Source organism: Leucoraja erinacea, chromosome 8 (assembly GCF_028641065.1).
Source record: "Leucoraja erinacea ecotype New England chromosome 8, Leri_hhj_1, whole genome shotgun sequence".
Lineage (NCBI taxonomy): Eukaryota > Metazoa > Chordata > Chondrichthyes > Rajiformes > Rajidae > Leucoraja > Leucoraja erinaceus.
This window is the reverse complement of record NC_073384.1, coordinates 33,272,372-33,300,351: the sequence shown is the minus strand read 5'-3', so window position 1 is coordinate 33,300,351 and position 27,980 is coordinate 33,272,372. Positions and strand designations below refer to the sequence as shown.

General features: G+C 47.1%; 2 protein-coding genes across 2 annotated transcripts in view; one reads left to right on the top strand and one right to left on the bottom strand.

Moving 5' to 3' along the window:
• Positions 1–305: 305 nt before the first annotated feature.
• On the bottom strand, positions 306–11,022 carry LOC129699521 (uncharacterized). Its single transcript, XM_055639393.1, is given in 6 exon segments — positions 306–904; positions 2,999–3,072; positions 4,306–4,583; positions 10,736–10,847; positions 10,849–10,898; positions 10,900–11,022. Coding segments are annotated over 6 exon segments (726 nt in total). The 5' UTR covers positions 11,008–11,022; the 3' UTR covers positions 306–800.
• A 6,627-nt stretch (positions 11,023–17,649) lies between these two features.
• The window catches only part of LOC129699523 (cystatin-C-like), a 44,931-nt gene continuing 34,600 nt past the window's right edge, over positions 17,650–27,980 (top strand). The window contains exon 1 of the mRNA XM_055639396.1: positions 17,650–17,790. The gene's annotated coding sequence lies outside the window, so the exon portion shown is untranslated. The remainder of the gene's footprint in view (positions 17,791–27,980) is intronic.

Below are 27,980 nucleotides of genomic sequence, written 5' to 3'. Positions count from 1 at the left end.
TTTCCTCCCACACTCCAAAGATGTACAGGTTTGTTAGCCTGTAGCATTGGTCAGTAAAATTGTAAATTGTCCCTAGTGTGTAGGATAGTACTAGTGCGGTACTCAATACCCTCCCTAACAATATGGTGCCTCACGCCTTCTTCACCTTTGCCCGCCCGACTCTCAATCCCATCATCCCAGTCATTTTCCCTTGTATTTTCCCCATTGTTCCCACATTCTCCCTACCACCTCTACCCCATGCACCAATTACCTCACAAACCCTTTGGCAAAGACAAGGATTGGGAACAAACCAGCGCAGTGGAGTCTTTGGTTATTTTGTGCCAATTTATTATTTGAGATTACAACTTTATTTGTCAACTATAAAGACCGTGCCAAACATTATTAGAAATCTTTTAATTAAAAAGTAGAAAAGATGGAGATTATCAAGTTTCTGAACCTAGTAATAGATAGTACACTTTGCGGGAACTTAAAACATTGCCTTTACTTATTTTAATTAGGTTGTTAAATTTGCAATTATTTCCAAAATTTGAAACAAAGCATTGAAATTGCTGAGGATGACAAGTACTTCCTAAAGATTTGACGTCATTAATACCAGATATCACTGCATATTAATTAAAACAAACCCCACTCTAAGAAAAAGCACTCAGATAAAGAATTTCATTTTTACTGGAAAAGAATACAAAGTAACGAGTTGGAATGTTGAAGATTCAAAAGTAGATTGAAGTGGCATTGGGCACAGATGTATAAAGCCACGTTACAGGACGGCGAGGAAGCTGTGCACACTGCCAGGCGTTACAATATCACACTGGCATTCCCTCCACTTCAGTCACATCTGACCCAAGCGCGTCCGCTAAACAATCTATTGATAGTTCGTCCTTGGCATTACACTGAACTAATTTCAAACCTGTGAAGACATCAAGTTTACAATGGTAAGCTGCACATTTGTGCTCATCTTGTGTTAATCAACCCCTCCTGCCTTTCCCGGGAGAGAATAGATAAGGTGAAGGTAAATAGTCTTTTATCCAGAGTGGGGGGGAACAACAGCCAGAGGTGGTCCCTCATAGTGCAGTGGTTAAGGCGAAGGACTAAAAGTCCATTGGGCTTTCTCCGCACAGGTTCAGTAGCAAGTCCACCCGGAAGAACGGAGCTGTGCATAAATATGGGGTGGCATAGTGGTTGCAGCGGGTGGAGCCACTGCCTCAGTGCCAAGAGACCAGGGTTTGACCCTGACCTCCGGTGCTGCCTGTGGAGAGTTTGCACATTCTCCCTGGGATTGCGTGGATTTCCTCCGGGTGCTCCGGTTTCCTCCCACATCTCAAAGACTTGCGCTTTTGTAGGTTAATTGGCCACTGTACAGTGTCCTTAGTGGGCAGGATAGAACTAGTGGAGGTCGTCGCAGACTCGGTGGGCCTAAGGGCCCATTTCAACATTGTATCTCTAAAGTAATGACAGTTGCAAGGAACTGCAGATTCTGGAATCTTGGGCAGGATCCCAACCAGAAACATCACCTACCTACGTACTTCAGAGATGCTGCCTTGCCTGTTGAGTTACTTCAACACTCTGCTCAAGAATCGGGCCACATAGGTTTAAGTGAGAGGGGAAAGATTTAAGAGGAATCCAATGAGCAACTTTTTCCCACAGGGTATATGGAACGAGCAGCCAGAGGAGGTAGGTGACTAAGACTAAGTGGGACTCGTAGGGTCCCAGCATCACTCGGGAGGGCTGGTCCCCCAGCGAGTCGTGACCTCTCCCTCCTCCATCTTGCAGAGACTGAGCCACGCCCACACTTCTGGGTTTTATAGTCCCTCCCCCACCCAAAGGGGCGTGGCCATCATGGCATGATTGACAGGAGAGCGAATCTCAACATTTTTTAAACACTAATCTCTTATTTTTCATCTATGGGAAAAATCCTCAGCACCTGATGAGTGGAGGGGGACTAAGATGGCCAAAAATCACAGTCGTACATGATAGTTTTTCCTAAAATCAATATACAGCACAAACAGGAAGTGGTTAAGATTAGACTTTTAATTATATAGATGGCAAGGCAACTTTCGCATTCTCAAACCAACTTTTCAATTAGGCAAGGCAAATTTATCATTCTCAAACCAACTTTTCAATTAGGCAAGGCAAATTTATCATTCTCAATCGAACTTTTCAATTAGGCAAGGCAACTTTAGCATTCTCAAACCAACTCGTCAATTAGGTAAGGCATTCTCAAACCAACTTTTCAATCAGGCAAGGCAACTTTAATTAGGCAACACAGCTTTAGCATTTCCAAATCAAAGGCAACACAGCTTTAGCATTTCCAAACTATATTTTCAAACCACATGTGTTCAGGGTTATTCACAGCTCAGACTGAGAGACATTACCCTGTTGCTCCCCCATCTTGCAGAGACTGACTGAGGCACTCAACACTTCCGGGTTTTATAGTCCCTCCGGAAGGGGCGTGGCCTTCAGGAGAGAATCTCAACATTTTTAAAACACTAATAACTCTTTTATTTTGCATCGATGGGAAAAATGCTCTTGTCCTGCGCAGCGGAGGGGGACTCCGAGTAAGATGGCCAAAAATCGCAGCCGTAAATGGCAGTGTTTTTTTCTAATATCAATATACAGAACAACAGGAAGTGGTCAAGATCAGACTTTTAGTAATATAGATTTGGATAGGGACGTGGACAGTAAAGGTTGAGAGGTATATGGGTCAACGCAGGCAGGTGGGACTAGAGTAGATGGGGGCATCTTGGTCAGCATGGATGGGTTAAGCCAAAGGGCCTGTTTCTGTGCTGTACGAGTCTATGACAGAGGTTGTACACATGAAGGAGCCTGTGATGTGCCTGTGTGCCCAGTTTGAAACCTTCTTGCAAGTAAACCACAAGCGCAAAATTCTGTTTTATTGCAAACCAACAAATTGGAGGCATGCTTCCATCAACGCAACACAGCAGGGCATTTTGTCCCAGAGGGAAATTCAGTAGCACGTTTGCAGAAGAGAATAAAGACTCACTTAGCTTATTCTTGACCGTGTTTACTGATGATGTGAACTGTATCTTTTCCTTTGTTGGTGCACTATCCGGGCACCTGGAAAATTCAATAGTTGGTTTTACTTTAATTTCAAGACAGGGAACAGAGGGTCGGGGGGGGTTAAATATTAATTACAATCGCTCCACTCTTTTAAACCTCCACTACAACAGCAGCATTTCTTATTCTAACTATGTTCTACTCTCTTAACTGGTAAACCCCCTCACCAGTCAGGCAAGAGGTACAGAAGTGTGAAGACGCACACCTCCAGATTCAGGGACAGATTCTTCAACTGAACGGTCCTGTCAACAACTAGAGGGCGGCCCTCAGCTATCATCTACCTCATTGGAGACCTTCAGACTATCTTTAATCTGACTTTACTGGACTTCTTGCACTTGAACGTTATTCTGTTTATCCGACATCTGTACATCGTTGATGGCTCAATTGTAATCATGCAGTCTTTTTGCTGACTGGGCAGTATGCAACAATCGCTTTTCACTGTAGCAGCACATGACAATAAACTAAACTATGACTGTTAACTTCCCAGTGCTTCACCCTGAACGACCCATATGTCTACAAGTGGACCCTACTCCTTCCCCCTCCCTAGTACACCCATTTATCCCACCATCCAGTCACCCTGCTCCCTTTCCCTCCTCCCCACTCCCAAGTCCCTCTTATTCCACTTCTTTCCTCGCCCCCATCCCTGCCCACCCTTCCTTACATTTCACTCCTCTCCATGTCCGACACCCTTTTGTCACCTTTTATTTTCTCCCCGAGACTCCATCTGCCTAAAGAGTGGTCTTAAGAAAAATCCTCGCAATTTGGATTCTGAGCAGATATGACAACATTATAATTTACTGGTTAACAACATGTGAAAAGCACCTCAAGCTTTAGCCTGTTTAGAGAAAACCCACGCAGTCACAGTGAGGACACGCGTACAGCGGCCACGGTCAGGATCAAACCTGCGACTCTGGCACCGTGCGGCAGCGACTCTATCGGCCAGGTCGCCCAGTGGCCATCGCAGCAAGTACATCCACTACTCACGGATGCTGTCTGATTGCTGAGAAGTCACTGCAATGGGCGATCACCCCACACACTAACACTGTCCTACAACTTTAGCAACGCAAATTAACCTGCAATTTGTACATATTTAGAGTGTACGACACACAGACAGCAGCCAGGGTCAGGATCAAACCCGAATCTCTGGCACTGTGATGTAGCAACTCTACCGCTGCGTCACCTAAGTACAAGTGACAAGAAAAAAACAATACCAATATATACTGAAGAACGTACCATCCGAATAAAACCAGTTCATTCTTGTTGACAGAATCCTTGGTGTTGAAAGTGATATCATAAATCACATGGCAGCATTTGTTGTCCGGAAAGATGGCTAAGAATTGCTGATATGCGTCCATGGAGCTTTGTTGCTGGCATGTGTCATCCACCACCAATGCATCCTCTTTCTCGTTCATGCACAAGCGGATAAACTTTCTTTTAGTATGACCTTTCTTGTGAATCTTCATCTCACTGAACATCTTAATGGCATCGTCGCTGAGCCCGATTCCTGCATCCTGCCAAAATAAAAATAACAGCCACTTTAACACAAATAACTGCAGATGCTGGTTCCCGTTCACTATATCAATTGTGCTTGAGTTTTACTTGACTGATTCCATGTAAGTATTATCTGTTTAAGAAAGAACTGCAGACGCTGGTTAAATCGAAGGTAGAAACAAAATGCTGGAGTAACTCAGAGGGTGAGGCAGCATCTATGGAGAGAAGGAATTGCCGACGTTTCAGGTCGAGACCCTTCTTCAGACTAATGCCAGGGAAGGGGGAGGGGGAGGGGGCGGGAGAAAGAAAGAATCTAGGCGGAGATAGTAGGACAGGTGGGAGAACTGGGAAGGGTTGGAGAGAGAAAGCAGGGGCTACCTGAAGTTAGAGAAGTCAATGTTCCTACCGCTGGGGTGTAAACTACCCACCCTCCCCTCTCCTCCCCTCCGCAGCTCTCCCACAGCCTACAGCCTCCACCTCTTCCTTTCTTCTCCCCGCACCCCCCACAAGAGGAGTCTCGACCCGAAACGTCACCTACTCCTTCGCTCCATAGATGCTCCATAGATGCTGCCTCACCTGCCGAGTTTCTCCAGCATTTTTGTCTACAAATGATATATGAGGTGCTGTTCCTCCAATTTGCGCTGGGCCTCACTCTGACAATGGAGGAGACCCAGGACAGAAAGGTCAGATTGAGAATGGGAGGGGGAGTGTTTAGCCACCAGGATATCAGCTTGGTTAATGCCGACTGAGCGGAGGTGTTCAGCGAAACGATTGCAGAGCCTGCGCTTGGCCTTGCCGATGTAGATAATCTGATTATCTGATCTGATTGTATAGCATGCAGACCTAAGCTTTACACTATACCCCGGCATGACATGACATTAACAAACCTAAACAAGTGATGCTTTTCCCCAGTTCCTCCCAGACCCCAAAGATACATGGCATTGTAGGTTAATGGGCCCTCTGGGGATTGTGTTAGGTGGATGAGAAAGTGGTAATTTCTGCATTGATTGAGGGAGCTGACAGAACATCTGAACTAGTTGTTATTTCATCAAATATCATTTTGTCTATAAGATAGAATTATTGTGAACGGGTGATCGATGGTAAGCATGGACTCAGTGGGCCAAAGGGCCTACGTCCATGTTATATAACCATATAACAATTACAGCACGAAAACAGGCCCTTCTAGTCCGTGCCGAACACTTATTTTCCCCTAGTCCCATCTACCTGCACTCAGACCATAACCCTCCATTCCTTTCCCGTCCATATACCTATCCAATTTATTTTTAAATTATAAAATCAAACCTGCCTCCACCACTTCCACTGGAAGCTCATTCCACAGAGCTACCACTCTCTGAGTAAAGAAGTTCCCTCTCATGTTACCCATAAACTTCTGTCCCTTAATTCTCAAAATCATGTTCTCTTGTTTGAATCTTCCCTACTCTCAATGGGAAAAGCTTAGCCAATGGCAGGTGTTCCTAGGAATAATACAGAAGGTGCAGGATCAGTTTATTCCTAGGAGGAAGAAAGATTCCAAGGGGAGAATGGGACATGGCTGACAAGGGACGTCAGGGACGGTATAAAAATTAAAGTGAAGAAGTACAAAGTAGCAAAGATGAGTGTGAACAAAGAGGATTGGGTAATGTTTAAAGAGCAACAGAAGATAACCACTAAGACCATACGGGAAGAAAAGATGAAGAACGAAGGTGAGCTAGCCAAGAATATAAAGGAGGATAGTAAAAGCTTCTTTAGGTATGTGAAGAGGAAAAAATTAGAAGACCAAAGTTGGACCCTTGAAGACCGAAAAAGGTGAACTTGTAATGGGGAACAAGGAAATGGCAGACGAGTTGAACAGGTACTTTGGATCCGTCTTCACTGAGGACACAAACAATCTTCCTGATATAGTAGTGGCCAGAGGATGTGGGGTGACAGAGGAACTGAAGGAAATCCACATTAGGCAGGAAATGGTGTTGGATAGACTGATGGGACTGAAGGCTGATAAATCCCCAGGGCCTGATGGTCTGCATCCCAGGGTACTTAAGGAAGTGGCTCTAGAAATCGTGGATGCATTGGTGATAATTTTCCAATGTTCTATAGACTCAGGATCGGTTCCTGTGGATTGGAGGGTAGCTAATGTTATCCCACTTTTTAAGAAAGGCGGGAGAGAGAAAATAGGGAATTATAGACCAGTTAGGCGGGGAAGATGCTGGAGTCAATTATAAAAGGTGAGATAGCCGAACATTTGGTTAGCAGTAACAGGATCGGTCCGAGTCAGCATGGATTTACGAAGGGGAAATCATGCTTGACTAATCTTCTGGAATTTTTTGAAGATGTAACTAGGAAAATGGACAATGGAGAGCCAGTGGATGTAATGTACCTGGACTTTCAGAAAGCATTTGATAAGGTCCCACATAGGAGATTAGTGGGCAGAATTAGGGCATACGGTATTGGGGGTAGAGTGCTGACATGGATAGAGAAGTGTTTGACAGACAGGAAACAAAGAGTAGGGATCAACGGGTCCCTTTCGGAATGGCAGGCAGTGACTAGTGGGGTACCGCAAGGTTCGGTGCTGGGACCGCAGCTATTTACAATATGCATCAATGATTTGAAGGAAAGGATTTAAAGTAACTTTAGCAAATTTGCAGATGACATCAAGTTGGGTGGCAGTGTGAACTGCGAGGAGGATGCTATGAGAATGCAGGGTAACTTGGACAGGTTGGGGGAGTGGGCAGATGCATGGCAGACGAAGTATAATGCGGATAAATGTGAGGTTAACCACTTTGGTAGCAAAAACAGGAAGGCAGATTACTATCTAAATGGCATCAAGTTGGGAAATGGGGAAGTACAACGGGATCTGGGGGTCTTTGTACATCAGTCTATGAAAGTAAGCAGGTACAGCAGGCAATGAAGAAAGCGAATGGCATGTTGGCCTTTATAACAAGAGGAATTGAATATAGGAGCAAAGAGGTCCTTCTGCAGTTGTACAGGGCCCTAGTGAGACCACATCTGGAGTTTTATGCAGTTTTGGTCCCCTAATTTGAGGGAGGACATTCTTGCTATTGAGGGAGTGCAGCGTAGGCTTACAAGAATAATTCCCAGGATGGCGGGACTGTCATATGCTGAGAGATTGGAGCAGCTGGGCTTGTACACTCTGGAGTTTAGAAGGATGAAAGGGATCCTCATTGAAACATATAAGATTGTTAAGGGTTTGGCCAAGCTAGAGGCAGGAAACATGTTCCCGATGTTGGGGAGTCCAGAACCAGGGGCCACAGTTTAAGAATAAGAGAGGGGGGGGTAGGGGGGGGGGGGGGGAAGGAGAGGGGGGGGGGGGAAGGAGAGGGAGGGGGGGGAAGGAAGGAGAGGGGAGGGGGGGGAAGGAGAGGAGAGGGGGGGGAAGGAGAGGAGAGGGAAGGAGAGGAGAAGAGAGGAGAGGAGAGGGGCAGAGATGGGAGGAGAGGAGAGGGGGGGAAGGGAGAGAGGAGAGGGGGGGGATGGGGGGAGGGAGAGGAGAGGGGGGGAGGGAGAGGGGGGGGAGGGGAGAGGGGGGGGGGGGGGGGGGGGGGAGGGAGGAGAGGGGAGGAGGGGGAGAGGAGAGGGGAGGAGGGGAGAGGGGGAGGTGGGAAGGCGAGGAGGGTGGGGGAGGGAGGGGGAGATGGGAGAGAGTTGCGGGGGGAAGCGAGGAGAGTGTGTGGGGAGGGGGAGGGGAGGGGCGGAGAGAGGGGGAGGGGAGGGGAAGAAGTAGGTGGAGATGGGGTGGGAGGAGAGGAGAGGGTGGAGGGGAGAGGGGGTGGGAGGGGGAGGTGAGAGGGGAGAGGGGAGAGGGGGGAGGGGAGAGAGAGGGGGGGGGAGGGGAGGGGGGGAGGGGGGGGGGGGGGGGGGGGGGGGGTGGGGAGGGGAGAGGGGGGGGGAGAGGAGAGGGAGGAGAGGGGGGGGAGAGAGAGAGAGAGAGAAGGGGAGGAGAGGAGAGAGGAGAGAGAGAGGGGGGGAAAGAATGAGGGAGGGAGAGAGAGAGAGAGTAGAGAGAAAAAGAAGGGGAGAGAGGGAGGGAGGGAGAGAGAGAGGGAGGGAGAGAAGAGAGAGAGGGGGAGGGGGGGGGGGAGGGGAGGGAGAGGGGGAGGAGGGGGAGGGTGGGGAGAAGGGGGGGAGGGGGGAGGGGGAGGAGGGGGGGGGGGGGGGAGGGGGGGAGAGGGAGTGGGGCGGTGGTGCGCCCGGGGGGGGGGGGGGGGGGGGGGGAGGGGGGAGGAGGGGGAGAAGGAAGAGGAGGGGGGGAGGGGGGGGGGGAGGGTGGGCGAGGGGGTGGGAGTGAGGGGGGAGGAGAGGGGGGGGGGGGGGGGTAGGAGGGGGGGGGGGGAGGAGAGGGAGGAGGGGGGCGAGGAGAATGAAAACAATTCTTCCCACAAGCAGGCAGCTGACATTGTGGGAGTTTCCATTTTCACTGCAATAACATTCCTCTGGCCTTAAGGGGTGGACGGATCCATTATTTACCTGCAGAACACAGGGGGGGAGGGGGGGCAGAGCCATAGAGATGAACTAGTGCTTCAGCCCACAATGTCTATGATGCCCAGTTAGGTGCAGATGATGCTGGTTAACACAATGTGCCGGAGTAACTCAGCGGGACAGGCAGCATCTCTGGAGAGCATAGAGAGGTCTTTCATAATGACAAGTTAAAATAATTTCCTCTGCCTGCACATCATCCACATCTCAACTGGTCTCCGGTTTCTGCCACTCACCCATACCCGAGGGTAATTTCAGACGGTTACTTAAACCCCCCTGTTCCCCCACCTCTCCCCCTCCAAGATCTTTGGATGTGGATAGGAAGCTTTGAAAACTCCCTCAGTCCATTCCCTCCACAGATGCTGTCTGACCCACCGAGTTCCTCCAGCACTTTGTGTTTTGCTCAACATTTCAACAGTAAATATCATCATGAGGGGAATGGATAGGGTGATTGCAGTCATTTACCCAGAGTAGGGGAATTGAGAACCGGAGGACATAGGTTTTTAAGTGAGAAGGGAAAGATTTAAAATAAATATGAGAGGCAACTTTTTCACACAGGGGGTGGGGGGTATATGGAACGAGCTGCCAGAGGAGGTAGTTGAGGCAGGTACTAGAACAATATTTAAAAGACATTTGACAGGCACACGAATAGGAAAGGTTTAGAGGGAAATTGGTCAAACGTGGACAGATGGGACTAGTGTTGATGGGACATCTTGGTCTGCATAGGCAAGTTGGGCCGAAGGGCTTGTTTATGAGCTGTATAACTCTGGGGCCCGCTGAGTACCTCCAGCACTCCCCCACCCCACCCCAACCTCAAGGTTACAGCATCTACAGTTCCTTGTGTCAGCAGTGAGGTGAGTCACACATGGTCGGACAGGTAAAACCACACCTGGCAGTGTGGGGGAGGGGGGCGGAGACTGTCCTCACAGTCAGATACACACGCACACACTCGTAGACACACGCACACACTCAGACACAAGCACGCACGGCCTCTCACAGACACGCAGTCACAAAAACACTCCCACATATGCACTCACAGACACCCGGCACAACCGCTCCCCCCCCCCACACACACCCCAAACCCACGGGTGCCGCGTCCACGCTCGCCCGGGATCCGGAGTTGTGAGCGGAGCCCGGGACGGGGACACAACCCCCCCCCCCCCCCCCCCCCCCCCCCCCCCCCCCGCCCCCCACCCCCCGGCCACCGTGTGTCTCCCACCCCCGGCCCCGTCCCCCCCTCCCCCCCACCCCCCGTCTCCCCCACCCCCCTCCCCCCCCCCGGCCCCGGCCCCGTTCCCCCTCCCCCTCCCCGTCTCCCCCCCCTCCCCCTCCCCCGGCCCCGTCTCCCCCCACTCCCCCGGGTCCCCCCACTCCCCCGGGGCCCCGTCTCCCCACCCCCGGCCCCGGCCGCCACTTCGGCGGAGTTGCTGAGTGCCATATCCCGGGATCCGGAGCGCGATCGGACGGGTTCGGTGCGGGACGCTGTCGCCAGGCTTGCGGGAACCCTCGCCTCTCCCCGGGGCCCTCGCTCTTCTCCAGAAACCACCCCCCCCCCCCCCCCCCCCCCACCACGACCCCTCCTCTCCGGGACCCCCTCCTCCCCTCTCTCCTCTCCCCCTGCGAGACTCCCGACTTTCCCCTCCTCTCTGCCCCGGGCGGGGGTAGCCGGGGCCGGACTCACCATGGCTGTGCTTTCGCTGTCGCAGTTTGTCTCACTCCTTCCTTCCTGCCTGCGCTGCCGACTGAGACTGGGCTCCGTGCCCGGCCCTGTATCGCCGCCCACTTCCTCGCCACTCCCCAGCTTCAAACGCCGCCTCCCAACGCTGGGCTGGGCAGGGCAGGGCAGTTCTGTCCCTGCAAGCGAACCCGAACAACATCACACAGTGCCCGAACAGGCCCTTCGGCCCACAGCCTCCATGCCAAGTAAAACTCCTTTGCCTGCACATAAGCCATATATTTTAAGAAGCCACTGTCCTATCTGCCTTCTCTACCCCCGACAGCGCTCGCCACCCTCTGTGGGAAAGAAGTTGCCCCGCACAACTTTGGCTTCTCTCATCTTAAAACTATGCCCTCTAGTCTTGGATATTTCCACCCTGGGGAAAAAAAGGTTCTGACTGTCTTTCCCCATCTATGCCTCATAATTTATGAACTTCTATCAGGTCTCCCCTCAACCTCTGCTGTTCCGAGAAAAAAACTCCGGCACGCAAGTTTATCCAACTATTTGCGCCTAATCTAGGCAACGTCCCGGTTAACTACTTCCGCACTAAGACCTTTGCTCCGCACCAGCTCCACAGCCTCCGCATCCTTCCTGTAATGGGCCCTCAATAATGTTTGGGACAAAGACATATCATTTATTTATTTGCCTCTGTACTCCACAATTTGAGATTTGTAATATAAAAACATCACCCGTGGTTAAAGTGATATTTTATCAGTGGGTATTTTTATACATTTTGGTTTCATCATGTTGAAGTTACAGCTGTGTTTATACATAGTCCTCTCCATGTCAGGGCACCATAATGTTTGGGATACATGGGTTCACAGGCGTTTGTAATTCTTCAGGTGTGTTTAAATGCCTCCTTAAGGCAGGTATAAGAGAGCTCTCAGCACCCAGTCTTTCCTCCAGCCTTTCCATCACCCTTGAAAACGTTGTATTGCTGTTTATCAACATGAGGACCAAAGTTGTGCTGATGAAAGTCAAAGAAGCCATTATGCGACTGAGAAACAAGAATAAAACTGTTAGAGACATCAGCCAAACCTTAGGCTTACCAAAATCAACTGTTTGCAACATCATTAAGAAGAAAGAGAGCACTGGTGAGCTTACTAATCACAAAGGAACTGACAGGCCAAGGAAGACCTCCACAGCTGATGACAGAAGAATTCTCTATAATAAAGGGAAAAAAAACAAAAAAACAAATACCTTTCCGACAGATCAGAAACACTCTTCAGGAGTCATGTGTTGATTTATCAATGATCACAGTCCGCAGAAAACTTCATGAACAGAAATACATAGGCTACACTGCAAGATGCAAACCGCTGGTTAGCTGCAAAAATAGGATGGCCAAGAGCAACCGCAGTTCTGGAAAAAGGTCTTGTGGACAGATGAGACGAAGATTACCATATATCATAGTGATGGCAAGAGCAAAGTATGGAGGAGAGAAGGAACTGCCCAAGATCCAAAGCATACCACCTCATCTGTGAAATACGGTGGTGGAGGTGTTATGGCCTGGACATGTATGGCTGCTGTTGGTACTGGTTCACTTATCTTCATTGATGATACAACTGCTGGTAGCATAATGAATTCTGAAGTGGAGAGACACACATCCTATCTACTTAGGTTCAAACAAATGCCTCAAAACTCATTGGGCCAGTGGTTCATTCTACAGCAAGACAGTGATCTGAAGAAGTGTTTCGGCCCGAAATGTTGCCTATTTCCTTCGCTCCATAGATGCTGCTGCACCCGCTGAGTTTCTCCAGCATTTTTGTGTACCTTCGATTTTCCAGCATCTGCAGTTCCTTCTTAAACACAATGATCCCAAACATACTGCTAGAGCAACAAAGGAGTTTTTCAAAGCTAAAAAATGGTCAATTCTTGAGTAGCCAAGTCAATTACCCGATCTGAACCCAATTGACCATGACTTTTATATGCTGAAGAATAAACTGAAGGGGACTAGCCCCCACAATAAGCATGAGCAAAAGATGGCTGCAATAGATTAGATTAGACTTGTTTATTGTCATTCAGACCTTTCGGTCTGAACAAAATTTTGTTTCCCTGCAGTCATACATATAATAAAAAATGACAAAAACACACCATCAACACAAATTTAACATCCACCACAGTGAGTTCACCAAACACCTCCTCACTGTGGTGGAAGGCAAAATCTTAAAGTCTCTGTCTCTTCCCTCTTTGTTCTCCCTCTGCGCCGAGGCGATCCAGGCTCCAGATGTTGTGGCCTGGCAGAGCATCACCAGAGAAGACACCCAGCAACTGGTGATGTCCATGAATCGCAGACTTCAAGCAGTCATTGCATGCAAAGGATATGCAACAAAATACTAAACATGACTACTTTCATTTACATGACATTGCTGTGTCCCGAACATTATGGTGCCTTGAAATGGGGAACTATGTATAAACACTTCTGTAATTTCTACATGGTGAAACCAAAGTGTATAAAAAGGGTCTTTATTAAAATCTGACAATGTGAACTTTAACCACATGTGATTTGTTCTATTACAAATCTCAAATTGTGGAGAACAGAGGCAAATAAATAAATGATAGGTCTTTGTCCCAAACATTATGGAGGGCACTGTAGCTAATGCCCTCTAATCCAGGCAACCTTCTGATAAATTGACTCCGTACCCACTCCAAAACCTCCACATCCTTCCTGTAATGGCGTGACCAGAACTGCACACAATGCTCCAAATGTCGCCAAAGCAAAGACATTGAGAGTGATAGACATTGAAATTACCTAGAAGGAGCAGTAAAGTGGTGCAGCAGATATCATATAAAAAAACAACTTCAGGAGCTTCTGATTATAATTCCTAGCTCAATTCAATTCTTAGTTGAAGCAGCCCAGAGTTTAAGCTCCATGGCAATAGTTGAGGGCTTCAACTTCTTGGCTTAAGTGGACCAACCATATTGATACGACAGCCAAGAAGTCCCACAAATATCTCTACTTCTTCGGGATACTGGCATGTCTTCAGTGACTCTCACAAACCTCTACAATGCACGGTAGAAAGCATATAGTTGGGTTGCATCACTGCTTGGTCTGGGAACAGCTCTGCCCAAGACCGCAAGAAATTGTAGTTGTGTATGTAGCCCAGTCCATCGCACAGACCAGACTCCGTACCATTGACTCCGTCTACACTTCACGGTGCCTTGGGAAAGCAACCAACATAATCAAAGACGTGTAGGAAGGAACTGCAGATGCTGGTTTACATCAAAGATAGGCACAAAATACTGGAGTAACTTAGCGGGACAGGCAGCATCTCTGGAGAGAAGCAATGGGTGATATTTCGGTTCGAGACCCTTCTTCACACTGAGAGTCAGGGGAGAGGGAGACTAGATGGAAGGGTAAATTGCCCTCTCCCCTGACTCTCAGTCTGAACGCGCTAATTTTCCGTATTTCGTACAGAAATACGAATTCGCGTTTTTAAATACAGATGAAAAAAAAACATTTGCCTTGTTGAATACGGATTTTATTTTAAAACGATCATGGATAAAACCCACTGCACTGGCCATAGACAAAAACGATTTGTTAACTACTACTATTAGCACTTGTTAACAGCCAGTAGGTAACAAGTAGTTATACAATGTGACATCAATGCATCGATCCACATTCCTCAGTAAATGTAATTGTGTTTTGACCAAAAATTAATTACCCCGCGTTCCTTTGGATAAAATTCACGGGACTCCCATGAATTTTATTCAAAGGAACGCGGCGCCATTAATACTTGGCCAAGACAAAATTACATTTACTGAGGAATGTAGATCGATGCATTGATGACACATTGAGAATTTCTTAAAACTCACCATCATGGTGGTGCCGGTTCCCCACAGGGCTGTGTGCTAAGCCCCCTCTTATACTGTCTCTACACCTACGACTGTAGTCCGGCCCACAACAACAACCGCATCGTCAAATTTGCTGACGACACTACTGTGGTTGGACTTATTTCAAAGGGAGACGAGGCAGCCTACAGAGAGGAAGTCCTGAAGTTGACAACCTGGTGCTCAGAAAACAATCTGGCTCTGAACACCAGGAAAACAAAAGAGCTCATTGTCGACTTCAGGAGGCACAGCACCGACTTAGCCCCCCTACACATCAACGGCGAGTGTGTGGAGAGGGTCAACACCTTCCGGTTTCTCGGCGTCCATATCGCTGCTGATATCTCCTGGACGGACAACACGACAGCGGTCATCAAGAAGGCTCAGCAGCGGCTGCACTTCCTGAGGGTCCTCAGGAAGCACAACCTGGACTCTAACCTGCTGCTGACCTTCTACCGCTCGTCCATCGAGAGCCTGCTGACATACTGCATTACAGCATGGTATGGCAGCTGCACCATGGCAGACAGGGAGAGGCTTCAGAGGGTAACCAGGACAGCGCAGAGGATCATTGGCTGCCCTCTCCCCTCCCTGATGGACATCTACACCTCCCGCTGCCTTAGCAGGGCATAGAAGATCATCAAAGACAGCTCCCATCCTGCGTTTGGACTGTTCGACCTGCTGCCCTCTGGAAGGCGCTATAGGTGCATCAAATCCAGGACAAACAGACTCAGGAATAGTTGCTTTCCGAGAATTATATCTACTATAAATTCAAATTCACACATGCACTGACTACACCGCCCAACACGGACTTCCATCTGTATATATGTATATATGTATGTAGCGCCGCAGAATTTGTGCACCTATTCCACCCCCCCATCTCCCTTCTGTTTTTTGTTTTTTCTGTTTCTTGTTTTTTGTGCTAAATTGTATGTATGCACTGAGTACGAGCAGCTTTCAGTTTCACTGTACATGTATAGTGACAATAAATGGCATATCATATATATCATCATGATTTCTTGGTGTGCAGGTTAGTCATTCACCTTCCTACCCACGTTGTGTCTCTCTGTCTTTCACCCCCTCCCTCCCTCCCCCTCTCCCTCTCTCTCTCTCTCTCTCTCCTGTCCCACTCCCCATCTCATCTCTCTCACCCTGTCGCCACGGCATTCCCGGAATCATTGACATTTTGCGGTGACGTCTGCATCTGCGGTTCCTTTCTGTTTGGGGAGAGGGGGGTCATTGACTTTTGTTGCCAAGGTTTTAAAGTAAAGCATAACTCACTTCCCCAATGTGCTGGACAAAACTAGAAGGTGCATTACCCTGCACTGTTTCACAGACCTCCAATGAGTTGGTTCAATGGTTGAAAGGTCCGAAGAAGGGTCTCAACCCAAAATGTTGACATTTGTTACAAACATAAATCAACTTTTATTTCAAGTAATTTAAAAGTCACTCCATTAAACGCGGGGACAAGCGGAGTGGAGATTGCTTTCTTCACTGCCTACAGTGACACGTCCATGGGATCCACTGAACAATGTAATGAATATCTTCTTCATTTGACCTCAACTGAGCGTTAGGACAATATTTACTTAGCGAGGTCATAGATCACATTGCAAGAAGCTCTAGCCATCATGGTTAGAGTGAAAAGCTTCACTTTTTTTATTGAGAAGAGCTATCATCTTAGGTATTGATCGCAGGTCGCTTTACCCACTCTGGTCTCAGAGCCGATGTTTCCAATCATGGCAGCCTCCTGAATGCAGAGATGTGTGAATTGACTGAGTCCAATGTGACAATACAATTGAGTCTGGTTTAGGTTTTTAGTTCAGAGTCAATGACCCTGGGCAGACCAAACGTGTTAAACAGAGATTGGTCAGATACTGAGCTTTACACAGTGAGAAATCATGTGAAATAATCACTGAATTTTATTTTAAATGAATGTACCTGCATTTTATGCGGTTTAGTTTGGAGATATACGGATTATTTTACAAAATGAACATGGATAACAACCGCGGTGAATAATAAACGATGTGTTAACTGCTACTGTAGCAGTTAACAGCCAGTAGTTAACAACAATGGGTCATCAATGCATCGATCCACATTCCTCAGTAAATGCGTTAAATTGTGTCACTCGCTGCCGCAGGAACGGCCGAGACTGGGGTGGTGGTGGGCAAGTGGGCCGTGTGTGCGTGAGAGGGGGAGCGAGAAAGGGTCAGATTTGTATGATATCGGCGGCGTATCTTGGTCGGTCGAGGGGGGAATAGAGTTAAAAGACCTGAAGCAGAAACTAAAGACAACTGGTTGCACTCCCCCCCCCCCTGTCATTGCGCAGTCTATCTGACTCCCTGCAACCCCCCCCCCCCCCCCCCCCCCTCTATGGAGCGAAGGAAATATGCAACGTTTCGGTTGGAAACCCTTCTTCAGGCACGGCCCGAAACGTTAACTATTTCCTTTGCTCCATAGATGCTGCCTCAAGCCCTGTCTCACTGTGCGAGTTCACCCAAGAGCTCTCCCGAGTTTAAAATCTAATCTCTGTGTAGCATCTCTGTCCCTATCTTCAAATTCCCACTTTGAAATAAAATACAATTTTCGACTTTAAAATTTCGCAGCAGTATCGCGATTAGTCGATTCCCAGGCGTTTTCAATCATCGTTCGATTCAGTGTAATTTTCACACCTGGTTGATATAGTTATTTTTTAATATACAGTACATTAAAGTAAATAGTTTCAAGCATACCCGGTACTTAACGCACGAACATTAAGGTGGTTACTGATGTTACAAACGGTTATAAATGAATATAATTTAACCTGAATATGGTGAGGTCGCTGCAAAATGCTCACTTAAAACAATACGCCGTCAACTCATGTTGTTTCTTAGCCCTCTGACGTGTTCCAATCTCACTTCATAGCTCGCTGTTAATCGATTCATAGCTATTAATTTTCAATCCTGGTCCGTATCGAACTTCTCCAAATGCAAACGCTTCAAATTACGCTTCTTGTGTGGTGGTAGGGGGGGGCGGGGCAGGGGAGATACTAGGATTAAATACCATAGATTCGCATTTATATAGCGATCCTGCTGCGAAATTTTTGTCGAAAGTTGTATTTTATTTCAAAGTGGGAATTGGAAGATACGGATAGAGATGTTACACAGAGATTTTGATAGGAAGGAAACATTACAGCAGCTGAGTAAAAGATCGGTCAAATGGTAGGTTCAATGAAGATCGGGCAAGGGGGATTGGGGGTGGGGGAAAAGTATCTATAGTTTGGGACTTGCCTAAATGAATACTGAGATGGATTATCATTCCACACCAAATTTTCACACGGAGGTGGAACGTGTTTCTAGCTTCAGGTGGTGAATCTCTGGAACTCTCTGCCGCATAGGGTAGTCAAGGCATCAGTCTTCATCCTGAGGATATTTAAGAGGGGAGTTAGATCCTGGGCCCTTGTGGCTAAGGGGATCTTAAACTGGGTATGGAGCAAGAAGCTCTGTCTACGGGATACTGAGTTGGATGAGGGTGGGTGCCATGATCACATTGAATGGCGGTGCAGGCTCCCTCGAAGGGCCGAATGGCGCTACTCCTGCAGGACTGCTCTCACCCCAACCATTTCGGGATGTTTCTTATACAAGCAATACCTTTTATGCAATTATCACAATAGTTTGTTGGATAGGACAAGAGGACATGACTTCAGAATTAAGGGACAGAAGTTTAGGGGTAATATGAGGGGGAACTTCTTTACGCAGAGAGTGGTGGCGGTGTGGAATGAGCTCCCAGTGGAAGTGGTGGAGGCAGGTTCATTAGTATCATTTAAAAATAAATTGGATAGGAATATGGATGAGAAGGGAATGGAGGGTTATGGTACGAATGCAGGCAGGTGGGACTAAGGGGAAAAAAATTTGTTCGGCATGGACTTGTAGGGCCGAGATGGCCTGTTTCCGTGCTGTAATTGTTATATGGTTATATGGTTATATGGTATCACAATAGTTTGTTGGGTCAACGGACTCTGACATGCTCGTAAATGAGTAAAACAAATGTTCTTCTTTAAGTTCTGTTGTTTCTGGGATGGGGTGACTGATAACAAATAACCTACATTCTATATTTTGGCATAATGTGGCTGAAACAATGGCATATTTTGTGATATTTATTGAGATAGAAAGATACAACTAAGTTTGGGCAAGATATTACCTTGCAACATTCTGTGTGTCCGATAGATATCTTCTTCTTCTTCTGTGTGGCGTGCACAGCCTAAAGTTGTTGGGCAACTTGTTCTATTTGATCTTCCGTTTGTGCACGTCGAGTTGATTGCATTAGTCGAAACAGGGCGGACCAAGTGAAGGTTGCAATCTTCCACCCCCTGATAGATATTGTGAAATGGAACTCAGAAATTATGGGAGGATTACATAAAACTACAATTCAAAGGTAATGAATATACAGAGTATTCTTATTTCCATCATGAACATACAATAGTGATAAGGACACCAGGTCCTACTACGGCAAACGCATGAGCTACTATGGTATGACTACGTGTTAAAAAGTATCAAATTTTTACATCCTGAGTATATTTTACTCGTGGACATTTTTCAACATGTTGAAAAATCTTCACGAGTTACCACGTTTCCCAAGTACCCGCCATTAGCGCTAAGAAATGGCATGTTGGCCTTTATAACAAGAGGACTCAAATATAGGAGCAAAGAGGTCCTTCTGCAGTTGTACAGAGTTTTAGTGAGACCGCACCTGGAATATTGTGTGCAGTTTTGGTCCCCTAATTTGAGGAAGGACATTCTTGCTATTGAGGGAGTGCAGCGTAGGTTTACAAGGTTAATTCCGGGATGGCAGGACAGTCATATGCTGAGAGAATGGAGCACCTGGGCTTGTACACTCTGGAGTTTAGAAGGATGAGGGGGGTCTCATTGAAACATATAAGATTGTTAAGGGCTTGGACATGCTAGAGGCAGGAAACATGTTCCCAATGTTGGGGGAGGTCCAGAACCAGGGGCCACAGTTTAAGAATAAGGAGTAAGCCATTTAGGATGGAGATGAGGAAACACTTTTTCTCAGAGAGTGGTGAGTCTGTAGATTGCTCTGCCTCAGAAGGCGGTGGAGGCAGGTTCTCTGGAAGCTTTCAAGAGAGAGCTAGATAGGGCTCTTAAAAATAGCGGACTCAGGGGATATGGGGAGAAGGCAGGAACGGGGTACTGATTGGGGATGATCAGCCATGATCACATTGAACGTATGTGATATGAAAGTGAATTAGGTGTCAAATTAAACTTCTTTTTATGCTTTATCTGATGGGATAAATTGCAGACTTGATTTTTAAAATCTCAAAATTTTGTAACATTGCTAGAAAATGTACCTGCATCTTGAAGGCCGAAGGTTAAGTTATTAGCCAAGAAAGATAGACTTTGTTATCCCGTTAGATATAGCCAAGTCTATCCCTCAATTCTAACAGCTGATGGGGAACGGCTGTAAAAGGACAGCGCTGCTTGGGGGGGGGGTAAGAGTTCCTTTCAGAGCGTGTGGGTAGTCTGCCCAGGGGTAAAGTTGCGGGGAGGGCAGGAGGGTTGAGACGGAGGGGGTTGGCCGGGGATCATCCAGCTCAATAGCAGGTCAGTGGGCAGTGGAGCTTACTCCATATGTCAGGGCGAGTAACCTCAATTGATCCCTTGTTCGCGCTGACACAGGAGTAAGCTGCACCGCACGCTGTGATGATATCCATCACCCGCTGACCCACTCCGCTCTATGATATTTGCTCTTGAGCTGGTCCCCTCACTGTTCAGACGGGGAGCACTGCCAGATGTGAGCGGGCCGGCAGAAGGAACTGAGATGGCAATCGGTTCCGCTGTCCGGTGATGGAGGCCGCTCGTAGCCACGCGAGCTGTTTCCCTTCCCGGCCACAATGCGGTGGCACCGCGCCCGGAGCTCCGCGGCAGCGGTCAGTGAGTGGGTTACTGGCATGAACCCCGACCCTCACCTTCTCAACGCTCCCGCGGCTTTATCCCTGGTTAGATTCCCCACACGCTGTGAAAGGAATTGTCCCCCGAATTGTCATGTTACTCACCACACGTGACTCATTTATATTTATTTATATTTCTACGAAAATATTTCCCAATTGGGCCCCGCAGCTCCTAAGGCCGGGCAAGTTGGTTGGCATGGGCAAGTTGGGCCAAAGGGCCTGATTCTGTGCTGTATGCCACTATAATACTGGCTGGGTGCCAGGATCATGTGATTACACTACAGCGAACATTTCTCCATTTGACAGGTGTGGTGTAAATATGTCAGTGTTGGTCGCTAGGCAAAGTCAATTGTTCCCATTTCGCCCGAGTCTTGTGACACGGCTAATAACAGTTTGTCTTTTTTTATTACTGGGTGATACAATAGGTTTTCATAGAGTTACAGAAACAGGCTCTTCAGCCCATCGAGTCAGCACCTACAGTTCCCATGTCATACAACACGGAAACAGGCCCTTCGGCCTATGCTGACCAAGATGCCTCTTGGTGCTTGGCCCATATCTCTCTAAACCTCTGTGTCCCTCTCTGTGCCACTGTGTCCCTATCTGTGCCCCTTTCTGTGCCTCTGTGTCCCTCTCTCTCTACCCCCCTCCCTCTCTAGCCACGCCTGCGTGTTGGGGGCTATACGTGAGTGGATAGGGCGGGGATGGGGTAAAAGGAGTGAATGAATAATATTAATATAATATCAATAGGGGTGGTTAGTGTGTGTGACGGGTTGGTTAGTGTATGTGTGATGCCGCAGGCCGCCCCCTCCCCCCGCAACTGCACATTGAGGGGACGGGACCCAACGGGTCCCATTTGTATCTCTCTAAACCTTTCCTATCCATGTATCAGTCCAAATGTCTCTACATGGACAGGACGGGTTTGGAGGGATATAGGCCAAACTCAGGCAGGTGAGACTAGTGTAGCTGGAACATGTTGGTCGGTGTGGGCAAGTAGGGCCTGTTTCCATGCTGTTCTGATTCCATGACTCTAAATGTTGTTACAGCACCTGCCTCAACTACCTCCTCTGACAGCTCATTCCATACACTCCACCCTCTGTAATGGTGGACAGGGTGAGTCATGGGGTATTGGCACGTGCCCGAGACCTGGGTTCAATCCTGACCTCGGGTGCCTTCTGCACGGAGTTTACACATTCTCCCTTTGACCGCGTGGGTTTCCTCCAGGTGCTTCAGTTTCCTTGCAAAACCCATAGACATGCAGGTTTGTAGGTTTGTAGTTTGAAGAAGGGTCCCGATCCGAAACGTCACCCATCCTTTTTCTCCAAAGATGCTGCCTGCTCCAGTGAATTACATAGAAACATAGAAACATAGAAAATAGGTGCAGGAGGAGGCCATTCGGCCCTTTGAGCCAGCACCGCCATTCATTGTGATCATGCTGATCGACTCTATCAACAACCTGTGCCTGCCTTTTCCCCATACTCCAGCACTTTGCGTTTATCGCAGTTTAGTAGGTTAATTGGCCTCTGTAGGTTGGCCCCAGCATACAGGAAGAGAAAGTGGGAGATTATAGAGCCAGAGTGAACAGGTGTTGCATATCAGATTCATTGTTTGACTCTGGTTTGCATTGTTTCAGTGACAGTAGGTGAGCCCATAAACCTACCTCTATAGCAATCACTCACAACAACAGCGTGTGCACAAACACCTGGTACCTCTGGTAAGGCCAAGGCAGCTGTGTTTCACTTCTCCTGCAGCATTCCAGTCAGCTTCCACTCTTAAGTCATAGAATCTTACAGAACGGAAACAGGCCCTTCGGCCTAACTTATCCTTGCTGACCAAGATGCCTCATCTAAACTAATCCCATTTGGCCCGAATCCCTCTAAACCAGGGGTGGGGAACCTTTTTATGTTGGAATGCCACATTAAGTTAGCTGTAATCTAATAAGGCCGCATCCAAGAAACTTCTATTAGATATACTTCAAAATGTACATTATTTGGTAAAAATCTAACTACTATGTACTAACTTCAAGAACATTTAAAAAATTGTTAATTCTAAAGTTAATGAACCTTTTAATGACTTTGTTGTGACTGCTTTTTGTGGGAAAGCATTTGAATACTTGGTTGCAACATGGATGTACGCAGTTTCAGCTAATTTTCTAGATGGGTATCCGTCATTTGTGACCATAAGGGCGTCTTGATTTGGATTAGGTAGGAGAACGTAGACTCGCAGCAATAAGTGGTTGTAAAGCAAGAAAGCATTTTTCGTGCAAGTCAAAGTTAACGTACATTCTAGAGTAGCATTAGAACTAAATATGAGCATAACAGGTGTTAAAATAGCCCTCATGACTTACTAATGTTTTAATTGTGGCCGTCAGTCGGGAAGGATTATTTTGTTGAATCTTCTTTATTCTTTGGTATTTTAAATACGTTCATTTTAAGATTAAAATAAAAATAATAAAAGACGAACAAAAACATATGAATAAAAATAAAAGGATTTGTTCTACAAAATTTGGATTCATTCAAAAGGCCGCACTTAATGATGCACTTAGAAGGCCTCATGCAACCTTAAGGCCACAGGTTTCCCACCCTTGCTCTAAACCTTTCCTCTCCATATACCTGTCCAAAAGACACCCTCAAACAAGAGAAGGGAAATCAACCCAGAGAACCACATGAGTGGCAAAAGTATTTTGTTTAAAGATAGATGCGAACTCTATTGAGTATTACACTATCGAATGTATAAACACTGAGAAAGCCTGAAGAGTTTTTGCACTGTTATTGTTTTGTATATATTTTTCATTACTCTAAATAAAAGTTTATTTTTGAAAAAAATGTGTTTTTGATGCTATGATAGTATAAACCTCAGCAACCTCCTCTGGCAGCTTGGTCCATATACCCACCAACCTCTGTGTAGGAAGGAACTGCAGATGGGGCACATAGAGTGCAGGAGTAACTCAATTGGCCAGGCAGCATCTCTGAAGAAGGGTCCCAACCCAAAATGTTACCCCTTTACTCCAGAAAGGCTGCCTGACCCACTGAAGTTACTCCAGCACTTTGTGGCGATCAAACATATGTGTGGCTATATGGAACAAGCTGCCAGAGGATATAAAATACCTTTTTTTCTCCCCCAAAATAAACTTTATTCATAATAATGAAAAAATATATACAAAACAAGAACAGTGCAAAAACTCTTTGTACATTCAGGGGAACAAGCGGAATGCATAACATTACCGAGAAGAGGGATGTCTCGGTCTGATCAGCATAGTTTGTTCGACAAACTTATTGCATGTTTGGGGAGCATAGTGGCGCAGTTGGCAGGATGGTCCACTGCCTCACAGTGCCAGCGATCCGGGTTTGATCCTGACGACTACGGGAGCTGTCTGTAAGGATTTTGTACATTCTCCCTGTGACTATGTGGGTTTTTTTTTACCAGGTGCTCCGGTTTATTCCCACATCCCAAAGACGTGCAGCTTTGTAGGTTCATTGGCCTCTGTAAATTGTCTCTTATCTGTAGGATAGGACTAGTGTTTGGGTGATCGTTGGTCAGCATGGATTTGGTGGGCAGAAGGGCCTGCTTCCACGTCGCATCTGAAAAACAAATCTGTCTGAAGGTCAAGAAGCAGGTGTACGATATTGCTTGTGAATTCACGGTGAATTTTGAAGGTGTGTTAACTAGTCGCCAAAAACGTTTTTACTTTGACTCTGAGCTTTCCTTTTGCAGCGTAATGTTTTACTGGTCCCACTGGACTTGGGTGTTGCTGCCTGGATCAGTGTTCACTCTCCATCCCAGGGTGTCCCATCCTGAACCAGCACAGGCCTTCTGGTGGAGGAGATCCACAGGCCAGCATCTTGCCCCAGCGATCATGAACATGAACATATGAGCAGAATGAGGCCATTTGGCCCATCGAGTCTAATCCATCATTCAATCATGGCTGATCTATCTTTCCCTCTCAACCCCATTCTCCCCGTAACCTTTGACGCCCTTACTGATCAAGAACCTGTAAACCCTGCTTTAAAAATGATTTCCAGGCTTTCTCTTGCCCCCACCTATCTTTAGCACCTTTCTCTCCCGCCCCCCCTCCCCCTTCTATCTCAGTTTGAACAAGGATCCCAACCCAAAATGTCATCTGTCTAATCCCTTTACAGCTGCTGCCTGATCCACTGAGTTTCTCCAGCACTTTGTGTTTTATAGACCACAAGAAATTGCAGAGAGTTGAAAGATGTCACCCAGTCCGTGACACAGGTTTCCTCCAGGTGCTCTGGTTTCCTCCCACACTCCTAAGACGTGTAGGTTTGTTAATTGTCCTCCATAAATTGCCCCTAATGTGTGGGGAGTGGATGAGAAAGTGGGATAACATTGAAATGTGGATGTGTAATTGATGGTCAGTGTGGACTCGGTGAGCTGAAGGACCTATGTTTGTGCTGTATCTCCATCGATTTGTCTCAGGATTCCGGCATCTGCAGCTCCACATGTTCTCATTTATTGCCAGCCCTGTGTTCCTCTGTACTGCCCTGTTTACCCAGCATGGACTCGATGGGCCGAATGACAGCAAGTTTCCATGCTGTATCTCTAAACAAAAACAAAATTTATACGAAGGGCAAGATATGTGTGTGTGTAGGGAAGACTTTGGCCAGGGCTGAAGCAGAATAAAAGAACAACACAAGTGAGCTGGGAAGTTTGAGCAAGTCCCTGCCTGCCCACAGTCAGTCTGGCAGTCAGCCAGCAACTCATCCTCAGGCACAAACATGTCGCTACCACTGCAACTGCCTCGCCCTTGTAAGACGTCACTGCTAATCTGCACGGTGCAGAATAGAGGCGTGTCTCGCTGAGAATGAGGTGTGCCTCGGCTGGTGGGGGGGAGGAGGTGGTGAGTGTGGGCTTGGGTGACGGGCACCTTGTGGCATGGAGCTGCCAACACCCCGTCCTGTGAGACTGTCTCTTGGGTTACAAGGGCTGGTTTGAGAACAGCTCTGCCCAAAACCGTGAGAAATTGTAGAGAGTTGTAGATGTAGCCCAGTCTATCACACAGACCAGACTCCATCACTGACACCAGCTACACTTTACGCTGCCTTGGAAAAGCAGCCAACATAATCAAAGACTTGTCCCAGTCCCACCCCGATCATCCCTTGTTCACCCTGCTCCCGTCCGGAATAAGATACAGAAGTTTGAGACTGTTCTCCACCAGACTCAGAAATAGCTTCTTCCCTTCTGTTATCTGGCTTCTGAACAGTCCTTCCATAAACTATGGTACTGTCCGATTCACCTCTACCTCATTGCGGACATTGGACTTGTCTCTGAAACAGATGCTGGGAATTATATTTTGCACTCTGTATCTCCCCCTTTACTCCACCTATTGTATTTGAGTTTGGCCTGATTTTATTTATGTATTTTGACTGGATAACATGCAAACAAAGCTTTTCATTGTACCTCGGTACATGTGACAATAATAAACTGAAATCAAACCCTAAATAGCTGGGACAAGCAGAGGAAGATATGGGAGGCAAGCCCATTTGAGACTCAGAAATGAGAACCGCGTGTCTTGTGTTAGTTGGTGACTTTATTGAATTAGGAATGGGATGTTGATGCTCATAGGGGTGTTTGAGGATTATGTTAACATCTTTTAGGCCTTTGCATTCAGGACTTTGCCTGGCAGTTCAGTCACTGTCGTAACATGTACTGACTGCCCCACCTCTATCACTGGAGCTAGTTAAGCCACAGAGAATTGGTGCGTTGGATTAAAGCCAAGGACTTGTGCAACACGGAAACATGCCGTTCGACTCACCTTGCACATGCCTACCGTCAGCGTATTGTGCAAGCTAGGGGGAGGGATTCAAATGCCTACCGTCAGCGTATTGTGCAAGCTAGGGGGAGGGATTCAAATGCCTACCGTCAGCGTATTGTGCAAGCTAGGGGGAGGGATTCAAATTTTTAGGGCATTGGAACCAGTTCTGGGGGAGGTGGGACCAGTACAAACAGGACGGTCTGCACCTGGGCTGGAATGGAACCAATGTCCTTGGGGGAGTGTTTGCTAGTGCTGTCGGGGAGGATTTAAACTAATGTGGCAGGGGGATGGGTACAAGAGCAGAGAGGCAGGGGGGGCGGGGGGTGTAAAATGAGGGTAGAAGCAATAGGTAGCAAGGTGAAAAGTAAAAGTGGCAGGCAGGCAAAATCAGGGCAAAAATCAAAAAGGGCCACTTTTCAACATAATTGTATAAGGGGTAAGAGAGTTGTAAAAACAAGCCTGAAGGCTTTGTGTCTCAATGCAAGGAGTATTCGTAATAAGGTGGATGAGTTGAACGTGCAGATAGCCATTAATGATTATGATATAGTTGGGATCACGGAGACATGGCTCCAGGGTGACCAAGGCTGGGAGCTGAACATCCAGGGATATTTAATATTCAGGAGGGATAGACAGAAAGGAAAAGGAGGTGGGGTGGCGTTCCTGATTAGAGAGGAGATTAACGCAATGGAAAGGAAGGACATTAGTTTGGAGGATGTGGAATCGGTATGGGTAGAGCTGCGAAACACTAAGGGGCAGAAAACGCTGGTGGGTGTTGTGTACAGGCCACCTAACAGTAGTAGTGAAGTTGGAGATGGTATCAAACAGGAAATTAGAAATGCGTGCGACAAAGGCAAAGCAGTTATAATGGGTGACTTCAATCTACATATAGATTGGGTGAATCAAATTGGCAGGGGTGCTGAGGAAGAGGATTTCTTGGAATGTATGCGGGATAGTTATCTAAATCAACATGTAGAGGAACCAACGAGAGAGCAGGCTATTTTAGACTGGGTATTGAGTAATGAGGAAGGGTTAGTTAGCAGTCATGTTGTGCGTGGCCCCTTGGGCAAGAGTGACCATAATATGGTTGAGTTCTTCATTAGGATGGAGAGTGACATCGTTAATTCAGAAACAATGGTTTTGAACTTAAAGAAAGGTAACTTTGAGGGTATGAGACGTGAATTGGCCAAGATTGACTGGCAATTAATTCTAAAAGGGTTGACGGTGGATATGCAATGGAAGACATTTAAAGACTGCATGGATGAACTACAAAAATTGTTCATCCCAGTTTGGCAAAAGAATAAATCAGGGAAGGTAGTGCATCCGTGGATAACAAGGGAAATCAGGGATAGTATCAAAGCGAAGGATGATGCGTACAAATTAGCCAGAAAAAGCAGCATACCGGAGGACTGGGAGAAATTCAGAGACCAGCAGAGGAGGACAAAGGGCTTAATTAGGAAAGGAAAAATGGATTTTGAAAGAAAACTGGCAGGGAACATAAAAACTGACAGCAAAAGTTTTTATAGATATGTGAAAAGAAAGAGATTAGTTAAAACAAATGTAGGTCCCTTGCAGTCAGAAACAGGTGAGTTGATCATGGGGAACAAGGATATGGCGGACCAATTGAATAACTACTTTGGCTCCGTCTTCACAAAGGAAGACATAAATAATCT